We start from the raw sequence: 16,207 nt of genomic DNA, 5'->3' as shown, positions 1-16,207 counted from the left end.
AAGAGAGGCACGTTGTGGGACGCGCAACAGAAGCACCTCTAAAGAGTTTAATGGAGCCATTCCTAAACTCTGGGCTTTGAGAGAAGAACAGCAAGCACACGACATGAAAGAGAAAGCTAGAAAGCTCCAGGAAGCCTAAAGCCTAAAGCCTAAAGCATCCACCAGGGAGGAGGTTGTCTGCTGTGTCCCTGCATGATCCACTGCTCTGAACTTGCCGCTGCTTGGGGTGGGTAATTTTGCGCCAGTGTGCGCCAGTATGCCGTTCCCCTGCCTCTCCTGTTCTCTCTCAGCCTCGCCAAGGGCAGCAGAGTCCATCTTCCTCCTGCTCCCTGCAAACTTGGGGGGGGGGCTTTGGGTCTGCCCTCTAGACACCTACTGGGTCCTGCTGAGGCAGGTAAAGCTGTGAGAGGGAACTGGCTGAGCTGGGAGGGGCAAAGAGATCTGGTCACAGATCAGAAAATGACCTCTCTCGGCCTCTCGGCTGTGTGTACATTGGCTCCCGTCTTCCTTCCCCTCTTCATGTGAACCACACATGGGGACAGACATCCTTCTCTTTCTGTCTAGACCTCTCTTCTTTTGCTCCCTAAGTTTTTTAAAAAATGGTTTTACCAACATGTAGTGGACGTGTGAACTAGGAGAGGGGTGAAGATAACTTCAGGTCCAACAATTAAATCATGGCATAATAAGGTGTGGGATTGTGTAACAATGGCAAAAACTAACCTGTTTTAATTAGACTTAGAGAAAGAACATAAAAACAGTTAAAAGGAAAATATTTTTTTTCTAAAGTGGAGTAAGTTTATTTGACAATTGCAATTTCTATGGAATACCTCTGTGTGTTAAAGAAGGGATTTTCAGTACTTTGACTGGAGATTAATGGTATCCTAGTTCTAACAACACACCCTCACTGGTTCCTTTGATTTGTTGCCTTGTTTTTATGCTTCTTTGACTGACTGACTGACTGATGATGATGGATCAAGTTCTGCTAACCTCAGTTCCCCCAAGCCCACGGATACCTCCTCCCTCCTGAGCATGGGAAAGGTGTGTGTGCACATGTCCTTATGGCTGCGCATGCACCCCTGACCTTCACTAGCGAAGGAAAATGATAAAAACACTCCAGGTGATATTCCTCTTGTCGGCCACATCTGACTTACCCCAGAGTCTCTACTGCCCTAACATGAATTCCTCTGGACTTCTGGCTGCTACAGTAATTTTTCTGGTCAATGCAAATATCTTATGACGAGTCTTTGTGTTCACCTGCATTTTCAGTCTGGGACCCCCTCCATTCATGGATGCAGCTGTTTGGCTCATCCAAACGTCTGCAGCCATTTCCACTTTCCACTGGCTGTGGAATTCTTGCAGCTGCTCTCTGAGACAGGCAGAAGGTGGAGGGGTCTCCACAGATGGAGCAGGAGCCAAAGAGAGGCAGAGTTTCCCCCCATCTTCCTCTGCCTTGAGTTCTACAAGGGCAAACCTGAGACTGGTACAGGACGCTGTCGTCCAAGGCCATCCCTTGGACTGGGTACAAGGAAGGAAGTGGTCTGGTGATGGCAGAGTGCCCCAATGGACCAGAACCCACTGAAACTGGCTGACCCTTCTGATTTCAGGGAGTGTTGATGTACCTTCCCGAATGGCTGTGCAAGGTGCTCCTTCTTCGTGCTCAAGACGGATCTCCTTCAAGGCCACCAGGTTATCGGTGAGTTTACTCTTCCCCTTGTAGACCGTGGCGTACGTCCCCTTAATGCAGCAAAGACAGAGCTCAGGCTAGCAGCCCAATGCCCAACCTCTAGTCAACTGGCCTCACACCCCAACTCTCCTCCAAGTCCCAAGTTGCCCTGCAATTTAGTTATGCCCCCATGCCAGCAAAGAATAAATTTCACCAAAAAACCAGAGTGCAAAACGTCGTCTATGTAATTGCAGAAAGATGTCCTCAACACCAGGCTGGTTTGATCAGGGGCATGATTTACTCTTGAATTCATAATCTTGGGTGCAGTTAATGCAATTCCCTTCTCTCATTTATCCTCTCAAGAGCCCTATGATGGATTCATTAATTGGCCCATTTTACAGAAGAAAGAGTTGAGGCTGACGAGAGATATGGGTCAACAAGGAGTTCTGGATAAGGGTGTTAGTGGCAATCCTGGAAAAAACGAGATTTCGTGTGCTTTAACGTGTTCTGAATGCATGTGCTGGAAAGGATGGGTGACTGAATGGAACTCCCCAAGGCCATTCTGGAATTTGAACCAGGACCTCTTAAATCCACTGAACTAAAGGTACCCTCCCAGGCTGAATGGATCAAATCCACCGTGAGAAGTGATACTAAGGTGGGATTAGCTGGAAGTCTTGTGGAGATAAAGGAACAAATACCCTGGACTGGCCAAGCTCACTGCTCTCAGGCTAAGCCAGGGTGGTGTCCTGGGCTGAGTGCTGGGGAGATCCAGATTCAAACCCCTGCTCCCTGACCTATGGCACGCCACCCTTTCGTGGCCTATTCTACCTCACAGGGTTGTTGTGAGGATATTAGGTACACCATCCTGCACTCCTTGGACTTGAAGGAAGAGCAAAGTAGAAATCAATACATTAAAAAGAGAGAGAGAACTATATTAAAATCAGCGTGAGAATGACCCTATCCCAGGTGCCCTGAGATGAAGCAAGCCGAGCTGAGTGGTCATCCCCAGTGTGTTCTAGACTGGAATTCGTTCTCAGCTCCGCCTTCCGGAGGACGGTCAGGGCACTCACTTCTCCCAGCTTGTCCAGCTTCACATACGTCTCCAGCTTCCCAAAGCCAATCTCCGACTGCACAAGAAAGCACAAAGAGACAGGGTGGGAGGGGCTGCCTTCTCCAGCCGGGGGGCCCTACTGCACTAGCACCCCTCCAACGTCATAGCAGGAGGACGGTTATAGGTGACAGAGACTTTATCCCACCTTTTTTGTGCTGCAGAGAAGGTGGCAAGCAGGTGGGAGCTCTGGGAAAGAATGAATGTGACTCTACCACTAAAGCACCATTCCAGCATCAATGACCCATTGCAGAATCCACCTACAGTCGGGAGGGGCTCCTGGTCACTGTTCCTACTGCAGTGAAAGGACAGAGTAGGCAGTTGGGGGGAGGCTATAAGTACTTGGCTTAGCCTTTAAAGCCCTGAATGGCATGGGGCCAGGTGACCAAAAGGTTGCCTTCTCCCATACACACCTGCCCAAACCTCTTTAGAGACCCCCAGCAAGTGAGATAAGGAAATGGCTATTAGGAGAAGGGCCTTTTCAGTGGTGGTGCTCTTTAAGCTCTTTCTGGTGCCAGGTGAATGCCTTTCTTTATTCTCCCATGCCTTTATAAACTGTGATCTTTAAAGATCTGAAAGCTGGATTAGCGGAGGTGCTGTTTGCGCAAAATGAGGCCCCCTTGCTCAATGCGACTCCCCACCTCCTGCTGCCCCACACCCCCTAAATCTGCTGTAGAGGGTTGGAGGAATCCCCAGAATGGGGCAGGGCAGGGAAGAGGGTGAAAAGTCCTGTTTTGCACACAGACTTCCTTCGACACACGCAGACCCACAAAGCACAATGGCAAATTCCAACCTGAATTTTGATCCCAGTGATTGCATATTTTGTATTTTTAGTTCTACTGTGAATTTTATTTCAGCATTCCTGCCTCTGCTGAAAATGTATACACAGTCATTGTTTTCATGATACAGTTAATATTGTGTTTTATCGTTTTATTTGGCCAACCACCCAGAGAACTATGTCATGGGAGAGGGGCACTATAAAGAAAACCCAAGTGAACAAATTGCATTTAAATCTGACTTACCAAAGAGACTCTCCGTAACCGTCTGCTCAAGGGCTTGTCAAACAGGGGGCTGTTTAGAGTGAGCTTCTCGAGGTAACCTTCCGGCAGGCGGATATCAGCGGGAAGTGACAGGCGCTTGTTAATGTCCTGGAGAGGGAGGAAAATGGGGTCCAAATTCTGGGGGCAGAACTAGAACTTGTAAACCCTAAATGAAGACTGGTGTCTTCTGAGGGCTTTCTCTGCTGTTGGGCCACTGCAGGATTCCCTTCTGAAGGGCACGCCTCAGGGTGTCTCAGCTGGCAGAGCCTGAGACTCTGAACCTCAGGGTTGGGGCTTCAAGATTCCTGCCTTGCAGGGGGTTGGACTAGATGACCCTCGTGGCCCCTTCCAATCCTACAATTCTATGAATCAGGCTTTCACACAGGCATTCCTCAGAGCATTAGGAGATAATTCAGCTGCATCGGTGTGACTTTTACCTGCCTGATTTCGCAGAAGGTTAAAAGTGCCGGCTGAGGGGACTATGGTCCATGTATGGTGGGGCTGCAAAAAAGTTAAAAGATTCTGGGAATGTATCCACAATGAGTTAAAAAAGATGTTAAAAATTTCTATAGAGAAAAAAACCAGAAGCGTATTGGGTATCTTAGGAAAGGATATCCCACAAGATAAGAAAAAAATTATTCTTATATGCCACAGCTGCAGCTAGACTTGCAAGGAACTGGAATGGAAATATTATCCCCACAAAGGAAGATTGGATATGTAAATTAAGCAAATTTATAGAGTTGGTGAAGTTAACAGCAACCATAAGGCACCAGACTAATCAGAATTTATGGTCGGAATGGCAATGCTTTGAGGATTACATGCAAAAATTACCTGTTCTAAGGATAATATGTTGATATGTATAGACTAAGTTTGTAAAGTAGAACTAGAAAAAAGTAATATATTAAGGATATTAATGTTAAAAGATGCAATGTTAATAAGAATCTAAAGATTAAGAGATGATGAGTAATGGGGGAGGGAATGTATCCTTTGTTTTTGTTTCTGTTTTTGTTTGGTTATTATTTTGTATTGTTATTGCTAATTGAATATTGTGTACCTTTGGAAAATAAAATAAAATTATTGGCGGGGGGGGAGTGCCAGCTGAAGGAGTCTGTGAAAAATAAGTATATTGCTAGGTAACTGAACAATTCACACTATTTTATTTAAGGTTTCTTGGCGCAGACTTTGTTATTTCCTGGCTTTTTTATGGGGGGGGGAGAGAGAATGAGTGTGGGTCATATAAGTGGTACTTCTGGTTACGAATTTAATTCGTTCTGGAGGTCTCTTCTTAACCTGAAACCACTCTTAAACTGAGGTACCACTTTAGCTAATGGGGTCTCCCGCTGCCACAGCCGCAAGATTTCTGTTCTCGTCCTGGGGCAAAGTTCCTGTCAGGGGTTCAGAAGCAGAGACGCAGAGAAGGGTGGAAACAGAGAGCGAGGGGGAGGAAGCCGAAGGGAGAATGAGTGATGATGACGACCCGAGATCTCCAAGCCTAAGCAGTGAGTCAGAGGACTCCCAAAAGGGAGCCCCAGTGAGCAGAGCAAGGGGGGGATCCGGGGGGACACCCCAGGAGGAAGGGAACAGAGGAGATTCAGAGAGCAGCAGCTGGAAGTCGGGACCCACGCTCATAACTGAGGGCGGCAGCAGCTGGAAGTCGGGACCCACGCTCAAGACTGAGAGCAGCAGGGAGGAAGGTAGCCAGGCATCGGGTTCCGGAGGCTGTCAGCAGGAGGGAGGGCACGAGTCAGGGGTGGTCACGCCCTCCTCAGAGAGCGAGGCAACGGTTAAGAGGAAAGTAGAGAGTTGGGCGCGCGCGCCAAGTTCAAATGCAGCGGAAGCTGGAGCAGTAAGCAGCCCGGAGAGTGAGCCAGGTCCTAAAGCCCGCCGCAAGGAGGCAGAAGGATCAGGGGGGTCAGCGTCAGAGGAGAGTAGAAGGGAGGAGGCCCAGGGGGGCAGAAGGACCCAGAGACGTAGGGAGAGGCGAAGGAGGTGGAGCAAGGCTAGGGTATTAAGCTGGTGTGCAAGAGGCGGGGACTCAGACGGGTCTTCGCCGACCTAGAGCAGAAGGTGTAGAGCTGCACGCTGCAGTTCGGAAATGAAACCTGTAACTCAATAAAGACTCTTTTAAAGTGGACGCTGTGTGGCGTGGTCCTATGTGAGCTGGGACCTGGTAGCAGCTCTGACAGTAAGACCCGTCTCTTCAAAGCTTCAGAAACCTGAAACCTCGCAGCGGGAGCAGAAGCCGCTAGGGGAGGAAGAGGGGTGTCTGTAAGCGAGCTCACAAAGGTTAGCAAGATGACGGAAGAACAGAGGATCTCCGCGCTGCAAGAGGCAGTGACCCAGTTGTCCTCAGAGGTATTGGCTTCCAAGAAACGGGAGGAGGAGACTACAGCCGCCTACAGAGACCTACACGCCAGGTTTGAAATGCTTGTTAAGCAAGGGCAACCGGGACCCAGACCGGAGGGCGTGGGATTGGCACGGAGAGCAGGAGGGCTTGTGGCTCACTTCGATGGGACTTTGCAACAGTACCCTAATTTTAGAGCAGACGTAATGTGCGCACTGCAACTGCTGGCAAAAGACTTTAGAGATGAGGAAGAGAAGGTGGGGTTCATATTGTCCCATTTGCATGGGGATGCCAAAGCCTGGCTGCGCAATTTGTGGAGGGATAAAGATCCGGCGCTTCAGAATGCAGATGCCTTTATCAAAGCGATGGATGCGTGTTTTTTGTCTACTATTGATGTGGATCTTGCCAGACGGGAGATTCATGGACTAAAACAAGGGAGGGCGAGCGTCCGGCAGTATCACGCCCGATTTTTTGCGCTGGTCAGTGCTTTAGAATGGGATCGGGATTCGCCCCCTGTCAGAGACCTCTTCTGGGAGGGTCTAAGTTCAGCGGTTAAGGATGAAATTGCAAGGGGGGAGAGGCCCCGAAGCACGCAGGAGGTGGTCCAAAGGGCGCTGACTGTGGGGGTGAGGCTGGAAGAACGTCCATGGTGCAGAGATGAAGGACGTGGAGGGCGCGAAGCAGCGAGAAGTTTCTCTTTCGGTCCGAGGGAAGCAGCGCGTGCGCAATCCACACCTCCGCCAGGAGGGGGAGGGGAACCGATGGAGGTTGGAGGTGCAAGGGCTCAGTCAGCAGCCAGAGCCCTAGCACCGGCAGCAGGGAAAGCGAAGCCTCCTAGAGGGAACAGGAAGTGTTACATCTGCGAGGATCCAGGCCATTTGGCGAAGGAGTGTCCCCGGAGGCTCCACAAGCACACTGCAGCCTCAGCAATGGTGACTGCAGCAACGCAGCAAGGAGAACCACAGCAGGGAAACGACGATGTCTGGCTGGAGACGGAGGCACTGGGGCCCAGCCAGACGCATCTGTGAAGCAGTCCCCAGCAATCTTGCAACCCACGGATCCCCTCCCACCCAAACCAGTAGTGCAGCTCACAGCATCTCTCCAGCTACCCGACGGCGTCACTATCGAAGTGCCGCTTTCTGTGGATTCTGGAAGCAACGCAGACTTTATAGCGCAGAGCTTTGTGGAGCAGCACGCTATACAGCTATTGCCTGCCACTCTGCCCCTGCAAGTCGTCACAGTGGATGGCAGAGAGTTGCTAGGGGGGCAGGTGGTGAAGCAGACGCCACCGATGGTGATGCGCCTTGGCAACCACAGGGAAGTCATCAGTTTTAATGTCACCCAACTGTCGGACACGCCCATTGTGTTGGGCATGAGTTGGCTGGACAGGCACAGTCCGACACTGGCTTGGTACCAGAGACAACTGATCTTCGGCTCCTCTTATTGCGCAGAACACTGCATCCTGCCCCGACGGGAGGGAGAGGAGGAGGAATCACAACTGCAGTTGGGAACGTTGCAAGCGGTCCCCCACAAATACGCGAGCTTTTTGGAGGTCTTCTGCGAGAAGGAGGCGGACAAGCTACCCCCTCACCGGCCATATGACTGCAAGATTGACCTCCTACCGGGGGCGACGCTGCCGAAGGGGCGGCTATACTCCATGTCTGAAGATGAAATGCAGGAACTCAAACAGTTCATCGAGCATAATCTGGAGCGTGGCTTCATCAGAGAGTCCAAGGCAGTGGGGGGCAGTCCCGTTTTCTTCGTGAAAAAGAAAGACACGCCCCAAAAAAGACTAGTTGTGGACTACCGCCTTTTGAACCAGATGACCAAACCGTCTGATTACCCCATGCCCAGGATTGACGACCTCCTCGCGACGGTGCGCAAGGGACGCGTGTTCACCAAGTTGGACCTGCGAGGGGCGTACAATCTCATCCGCATGCGGGAGGGCGATGAGTGGAAGACGGCCATGTTCACACCGCTGGGCACCTACGAATACAGAGTTATGCCCTTTGGATTACAAAATGGCTCTCACTGTTTTCAAGCTTTTATGCATCACGTGTTGGAGGGACTCCTCTACAAGACATGCGTCTGCTTCCTGGATGACATCCTGATTTTCTCTGACTCGCAGCAAGCTCACGACCGAGACGTGAGGGAGGTGCTCAGCAGGTTGCAACAACATAGACTGTACGCCAAGCTGGAGAAGTGCCAGTTCGACACGACGGAGGTGGATTTCCTGGGATACAAGTTGTCGGACAAGGGGATAGCCATGGACAGCACCAAGGTTCGTGCGGTATTGGATTGGAAAAGCCCGCGCAACCGGAAGGAGGTCCAGCGGTTTGTAGGCTTCGCCAACTTCTATCGCAAGTTTATCAAGGGGTTCGCGATGCAGACGGCAGCAATTACGGACACGCTCAGCTCCAAAAAAAAGAAATTCATCTGGACGGAGCAGGCGGAACAGTCCTTTCAAGCGCTCAAGCATCTCTTCGCATCGGAGAAGCAACTGCTGCATATCGACCCCAGTAAACCGTTGAGGGTAGAGACTGACGCGTCAGACAGAGCCGTGGGAGCTGTCCTGCTGCAGCGAGACCCGCAGGGGGTGTGGCGGCCGGGAGCGTTCTACTCCAGAAAGCTCAGCAAGTCGGAGCAGAACTACACCATCTGGGACAGGGAGTTGCTGGCCATTCATGCAGCTTTCAAGGCGTGGAGGCACTTCCTAATCGGCGCCAAGCACACGGTGCAGGTCTGCACGGACCACAAGAATCTGGAGCACTGGCGCACGGCTCAGTTCCTGAACCAGAGGCAGATACGTTGGGCGGAGTTCTTTGCTGACTTCAATTTCCGAATAGAGTACGTCCCAGGCGACACCAACATCATGGCGGATGCACTGTCCCGAAAACCGCAATACCTAGAAGAGGTGACGCCAGCGGCGGCCATGCACATCTTCGCACCGACGGCGTGGGCGTGTGCCTCAGCTACAGTAGACCTGGATGCGGTGCGACGTGCATTGCGGGACGACTCATTCGCGCAAGACAAGATGGCGGAACTGCTCAGAGGCACGGCTACCACGGACGAGTTCCAGGTGCGGGACGGCTTGCTCCTACGCAAAGGGGCTGTCTATGTACCAGGAGACGTCCTTCGCGCCAAGGTACTGCAACAGTTGCACGACGCACCCACGGCCGGTCACTTTGGCACAGAGAAAACGATGGAATTAGTCGCGAGAGACTTCTGGTGGCCCAGGCTGAGAGGAGAGGTCGCGGACTACGTCGCGAGGTGCGACACCTGCCAGAGGGCCAAGCCGGTACACAGACCACCGGCGGGACTGTTAGAACCGCTGCAAACACCGTTTGAACCGTGGGAGAGGGTGGCCCTGGACTTTGTGACGGATTTACCCAGCTCGAGAGGCAAGACAGCTGTGCTAGTGGTGGTGGACTTGTTCACCAAGATGGCACATTTCATTCCGTGTGCGAAGGTGGCCACGGCGGAACAAACCGCCAAACTGTTCATAGATCACGTGTTCAAAGTGCATGGCCTGCCACGGTCTATCCTGTCCGACCGCGGACGCCAGTTCATCTCGTCTTTCTGGCAGAAGCTGATGGGTTTTCTAAATGTCAAGGTCAATCTGGCATCAGCAAGACACCCGCAGACCAACGGGCAAGCAGAGAGGGTCAATGCCATCATGCAGCAGTACCTGAGATGCTATGCCAATCAACAGCCTGCGACGTGGGTGGATTACCTGCCGCTAGCCGAGTTCGCTTACAACAACACGAAGCACGTGTCCACAGGAGTGACGCCGTTCTTTGCCAACAATGGGAGGAATCCCAGAACCTTCCCGGGACTGGAGAGAGTGGGGGAAGGAGAACCACAGACGGCGGACGCGTTCGCGTCAGAGCTGCAGGCGGTCCACGATCAACTCAGACGGCAGCTGGAGCTAGCTAAGCACGCCTACAAGGTGCAAGCTGACAAGCACAGGCGGGTTGGCGAAGTGATCCAAGTGGGAGACTGGGTCTGGTTGGCAGCCCACGCAGTGCCGACCAGGTCGCTTGCCAAGAAGAAGTTGGGGCACAAGCAGATCGGTCCGTACCAAGTCGAAGCGCAGATCAACCCGGTAGCCTTCCGACTGGCGCTGCCGGAGGGTTCCAGAATGCATCCGGTGTTCCACAGGTCGGTGCTCACTCCCTACAAGGCACCTCACAGGTTCCAGGAGCCAGGGACGGCGCCAAGTCCGCTCCGGGAACGGACGGAGACGCGGGAGGTGAAGCACCAGGACCACATCAACGAGGTCACGGAGATTTTGGACTCCAGATGGGGGGAAGAGGGAGTCGAATACCTCTTAGCCAGAGAGGGCACCCGGGCCAGCGCCAATAGCTGGGTACCAGACTACGCTTTGGAGGAACCCCTGCTCAAGGACGAGTTTCATGCCCTCTTCCCACACAAACCCATGCCAGCGAGCTTCTTCGACGACTGGTTGTTCACACCCACACTTTCTTCCAGCACGTTCCATGGATTCGACTCAGAAGGGGAACCCGCACGGAGCACCCGTTCCCCAGAAGGTTCACCGGCAGGTTCGGCATCAGGCAACTCGTATTGGTGGGACGATCGACCAGAGGAGCGATGGCGCAGGAAGTGGCTGGAGATGCCAGGTCGAGCGACCGACGCAGAGACTGACATGGACGTGTTCGGGGAGGACCTCGGGTTCGAGCACGGCGGTACAGAGATGGAAGAGCAACAAGTCCACGTCGACGACCGCGAGGGGGAAGACTCGGAGGTCTTCAGTTGGCGGCCACCCACGGGGAGCGACCTGTATCCAGCATTCCCTCCCATGATGATGGAGCGCCCAGCACCCACACCTGACAGCGGGGAGGGGGGAAGGGGGGGCTTCGAGGGGGGGATGGATGTCAGGGGTTCAGAAGCAGAGACGCAGAGAAGGGTGGAAACAGAGAGCGAGGGGGAGGAAGCCGAAGGGAGAATGAGTGATGATGACGACCCGAGATCTCCAAGCCTAAGCAGTGAGTCAGAGGACTCCCAAAAGGGAGCCCCAGTGAGCAGAGCAAGGGGGGGATCCGGGGGGACACCCCAGGAGGAAGGGAACAGAGGAGATTCAGAGAGCAGCAGCTGGAAGTCGGGACCCACGCTCATAACTGAGGGCGGCAGCAGCTGGAAGTCGGGACCCACGCTCAAGACTGAGAGCAGCAGGGAGGAAGGTAGCCAGGCATCGGGTTCCGGAGGCTGTCAGCAGGAGGGAGGGCACGAGTCAGGGGTGGTCACGCCCTCCTCAGAGAGCGAGGCAACGGTTAAGAGGAAAGTAGAGAGTTGGGCGCGCGCGCCAAGTTCAAATGCAGCGGAAGCTGGAGCAGTAAGCAGCCCGGAGAGTGAGCCAGGTCCTAAAGCCCGCCGCAAGGAGGCAGAAGGATCAGGGGGGTCAGCGTCAGAGGAGAGTAGAAGGGAGGAGGCCCAGGGGGGCAGAAGGACCCAGAGACGTAGGGAGAGGCGAAGGAGGTGGAGCAAGGCTAGGGTATTAAGCTGGTGTGCAAGAGGCGGGGACTCAGACGGGTCTTCGCCGACCTAGAGCAGAAGGTGTAGAGCTGCACGCTGCAGTTCGGAAATGAAACCTGTAACTCAATAAAGACTCTTTTAAAGTGGACGCTGTGTGGCGTGGTCCTATGTGAGCTGGGACCTGGTAGCAGCTCTGACAGTTCCTAACCCGAGGTACTACTTCCGGGTTAGCGGAGTCTGTAACCCAAAGTGTTTGTAACCCAAGGTACCACTGTAGAGCCATCTCTATACATCCCTTCCATGGTCCTCTCTAAAAAGTGACTTGTGCGAAAGGGAGATGGAGAGAGCCCTCAGTGACAACTGCTCTGAACTTTGCACGCCCATCTTTAATGCTCGCACCTCGGTGGAGATCTTGCGCGATGGGTTGTTCCTCATGCGCACTCGGACTGGAGATTGCACCTCATCAGATGATGTCCCTGACGCCTGGTCGCTCTCACCATCTGAACCCATCTTGAGGTCTTCGTGGACGATTTCTGCATCACAGAGAGATGGAGACAGCACAGGCAGGGAAATTAAAAACCTTCTTCTCAAGCAACTCCCTCTAATACCCCTCAAGGATCTCCCGTGGTTCTCAATATGTCATTGTACCTTCCCTTCATGGCCACCTACCCACTGCCCCCCACCTTTGCAAAAAAAATTCCATTCTGTGGGACAGGCTGTCACTACAATTGGCCTCCCACAAGCAAAAAACAAATGGGTCTGGTCTTTAATGTAGCAGACTTCTGAATTGGGCTGTCACATTTTGAAATGCTCCCCTATCTACATTGAAAGCTCCTCGCAAACAGAAAATCAGTGCAGGAGGCAAAAGTCTGGGCTAGAAATTTTCTTCCGGATGTACCTGTTTTCTCTTTTCAGTTAATTTTTCAGTGTTAGACCATTCAAAAGCCACTCCCTCCAGTCCCCTCTGTCTGCTGCTTATGTAGACCAAGCCCAAGACCTAGCTGGTTTGAATAACATGCCCCACATGCACAAATTTCCCCTTTCTCACCCCAATCCAATTTGACCATGTGTGTTATAAAGTACCATATTTTATTAAGAAAAGTCCACTATAGCCCAGTATGGTATTAAAGTAGCCGGTGGTTTTCATTTTTTAAGTAGATTGTTATGGTTGATACAACAGAAACTTGCACAATGTCATGTAACGAGTTCATGGCCAAGATAGGTGACAGACCCAGGTCCACACCCAAGGCTCTAGAGCAAGGATGGGAAATGTGTGGCTTTCCAGGTATTGCAGCACTCCAAACTCCCATCCGCCCCAGTCAGCCTGGCCAATGGTCAGGGATGATGGGAGTTGTAGTCCAACAACATCTGGAGGGCCAGAGGTTCCCCATCCCTGCTCTAGGCACTGAACATGTTTTAAATACCAACAGGGATTGGGGTTGGACTTGATGGCCCTTGCGGTCTCTTCCAACTCTATGATTCTATGATAGGGACCTTATAACCTGTGTCTAATAAACTGTTTCAATAAAAAAATTTAAACAGCTAGATGTTGGTTTCATGTCAGTTTCACTTCCATTTCACATCACACCACCCTGTTCTGTGTGACATCTTACCTGATAAAGAGCTGAGGAGATTGCAAAAGCCTGCCACACTTTTTTTTACATTTTGGTTGACTCTCGTAAAGGTAGAGATTGGGGAGCTTTCACTCCTGGGGATCTGGAAGGACAGGAAGCCGCTTCAGACCAAGTCATTCTGCTGGTCCATCTCGGTAAGCAGCAGTTTTCAGACAGGAGACCTTCCAGTCCTTCTGGAGATGCCAGGGACTTTGGCAGGCTCCCTCATGGAGCCACAGCCCTGTCCCTAGGAGCCTTTGTGAAACTGAGATGAAACCGAAACTGACGCAACATTGAGTCACAAATCTTAAGATCTGTGTTGATAAGGAGCTAGCACCTGAAACCAAGATCCCTGGGAATAAGGCCCCTAAGCCTTCTGAAGCAAGAAACAGAAATGAAAGGCTCAGGGTCCCCAGACTTCTTGCTCAAGGGATTCCCAGCTCTGATGCAGCCCAGCTTACTGACGAGAGGCCCAGGTTGAAAGGATTTCAGGTGGGACTCCAGAAAGGCTCTCCTTTGGACCGGCCAGCACAGGCCAAGCCCCTGCCCACACAAGGCGGAGGTGCAATAGTCACCTAGTCGGGCGGAGCGGTTGAGGTGGGCGCTCAGGCTGCGGCTGACGGCCAGTCGGGGCCTGCGGAAGGAGCCTGTGTAGCGGTGCAGGAAGGCGTGGACGCTGCGGGAGGTGCTGGGGCGCACGCTCTTCCCTGTGGGGCCTGGGGGGAGGGAAGCGGGGAGGGAGGGAAGCCCGCACATGGATAGCCAGATGGGGCAGGTGATACAAGAGTGATGAGAGGCGCCAGAGAGTCAAGCGGGCAGCGGGATGGAGCGGGATGGGGGGCGGAGGACACAGCAGAGGCAGCGTTGGCATTGGGGAAAGAGCCCACCCAAATGTCCATCGCGCCACCCAACCACAAAGGAGAGTTTAAGGGATTGAGAAAAGAAAGTGTGATATAAACAGGGAGGAGGGTGAATAGGAGGCAAATAGGAATCGCAAACACTCCAAAAGGAGGGGAAAAGTTTGGACCCAGTGGAAGAGAAGCACAGATGGCAAAAGCTCACAGGAAGATAAAGCAATATGCATAAAGAGGCAGGGAGGGGAAGGGAGTCACACCACCAGAATGAAAGGAAGGCAGAAATAAAGCAGATACACAAAAAGAAACAAACAGAGGGAAGAAAAAGAGAGAGAGAAATATGAAGGAAGGAAAAACAAAAGAAAAATCAAAGCAGAACGGGAATCAAACTTAAAGTGGAATGAAAGGGGTGTAATGGAAAGGCAGGACTTACCTGAGAGGGGCAGCCTTCTCCCCACAGCTCTGGTAACCTGAGACACCCCCACTTCAATATTAGAGGAGTGGGGTGGACGGTTATAATGAACCCCAATGACCACCTGATCTGCTTCCATCACAGCCGAGGACCAAACTTTCCAGCATCTGATGCCAGAGCCACATCAAGGCCTTTGCTCTACCTGGCAGGGACAGGTGTCTATATGGCTTAAAATCAAGAATGTTTTCTAGCGTGGTCTCTGGAGCACCTAGCCGATACCTTGGAATCCCCAGGTTTCACTTTAAAAAAGAAAGCCAACACGTTTCTAGTCTGCAGTGTGACAGAGATAACCTAAAAATGGCAAAGACAACTATAATCTGAATACACCTATGAGAGACTTCTGGTGATAAGGATTGCCCCCTCTTCACAGTTCCTTCTTCTTTCCTCAAAGGGAGCGTTCCCTCTTCCCCATCCCTTCCTCCTGGTTTTCAATGCTGAGTGACTGGATCAGTAGCCAGCCATTCTCTGTGGTCTTTCCCTCCCTCTGACTGCCAGAGGATTTGCAAGATGGGAGCAAAGGCCTCTTACTGGGCTTCAGTGCAGCCAAAAGCAGCCAAAAGCCTCTTGTGCTGCTTCTGCTGACACCAAAGCTCAGCATAGACAGAGAGAAACACTCCCTGCCCCCATGTGTCTGCTGCATCCATCCAGCGTAAGCAATCTCATCCGCATTCTCTGCAATTCATAAAACCAGGAGGAGGGGATCCGTGCGCTGCTTGACCTCCTCTGTCACGCTGCCAAGGAGATTTGTGGAAGGCAGCTGATGAGTCCTATTCCCACTCCCCCTTCATTGCCACCCTCTGCAGTCAAGGCAACACCTCACCCTAGCAAAGGCGGTACAGTCTTATAGGAAGTGGCCTCACCTGGGCAGAAGAGAAGACCCCTCGCCAATTTCCAGTGGCCACCTAGTTCTGGTTGCCAAGATCTTTGCAAAGAATACTGGACAGAAAGCTCTTGCCAAGTACTTTCTGAAGCAGGGAAACGGAAGCTGCTGTTTGACTCCACCTCCCATCATCCTTGATCATTGGCCCTGCTGGCTGGGGTTGATGGGAGCTGCAAATTCAGCAACATCTAGGGCTGCAGGTTCCCCATCTTTGTTCTTAGGATAATCCAGCGCTTTTTTTCTTTAAAAAATGTTTAGGGGTACTCTCATTTTCCTCCTCATATTGAAATAATGTTTAGGTATATGAATACTCCTGCATCCCCCCAGAAAAAGCACTGGATAAATCATTAGTGAAATATGATGGATAACACTCATGGAAACTTGAAATTGGTTGGTTAGTAGGTGGAATCTATTAAATGTCTAATTCCCAAATCAGTAACAAGCCTGCGTTTTAAGTCAACAAACTGTAATATTTCTGTAATTCAAAACCAAATGGATTAGGGGTTAGTTTATATTCTGCATGACTAAGCTTCCAAGCACCACTGTTTTTCACATGCTCTGGTGTTGGTTGCTACCCCCCTTTGTTTTTTTGAGAGAAATATGAATGTCCCATTTTATGTTAGTCTTTTGACTGCCCTAAACCAAACATTTTTAAAGGTTGGATCTGAAACCAAGCAGCGACCTATCATGTTTGACTAGTATCTACCTGGCAGATTCAACATTTCCTTTTCATATGGTGT

At 51.7% G+C, this 16,207-nt stretch overlaps 1 protein-coding gene across 5 annotated transcripts in view; it reads right to left on the bottom strand.

Moving 5' to 3' along the window:
• CDK16 (cyclin dependent kinase 16) overlaps nt 1-16,207 on the bottom strand; it is a 79,845-nt gene that overhangs the window by 15,885 nt on the left and 47,753 nt on the right. For 3 of the 5 annotated variants that reach the window (XM_082205845.1, XM_082205846.1, XM_082205844.1), the window contains exons 3-7: nt 13,837-13,977; nt 12,048-12,181; nt 3,794-3,919; nt 2,734-2,790; nt 1,620-1,734 (exon numbers count right to left, since the gene is read on the bottom strand). In XM_082205845.1, coding sequence (XP_082061971.1) covers nt 1,620-1,734; nt 2,734-2,790; nt 3,794-3,919; nt 12,048-12,181; nt 13,837-13,977 — 573 coding nt within the window. Of the gene's footprint in view, nt 1-1,619; nt 1,735-2,733; nt 2,791-3,793; nt 3,920-12,047; nt 12,182-13,261; nt 13,365-13,836; nt 13,978-16,207 lie in introns of all 5 variants that reach the window. The other 2 variants (XM_082205848.1, XM_082205847.1) reach the window with 2 other exon arrangements.

The sequence above is a fragment of the Podarcis vaucheri genome (genome assembly GCF_965113315.1).
Source record: "Podarcis vaucheri genome assembly, chromosome: 17".
Lineage (NCBI taxonomy): Eukaryota > Metazoa > Chordata > Lepidosauria > Squamata > Lacertidae > Podarcis > Podarcis vaucheri.
This window is presented reverse-complemented; position numbering and strand designations above follow the sequence as displayed.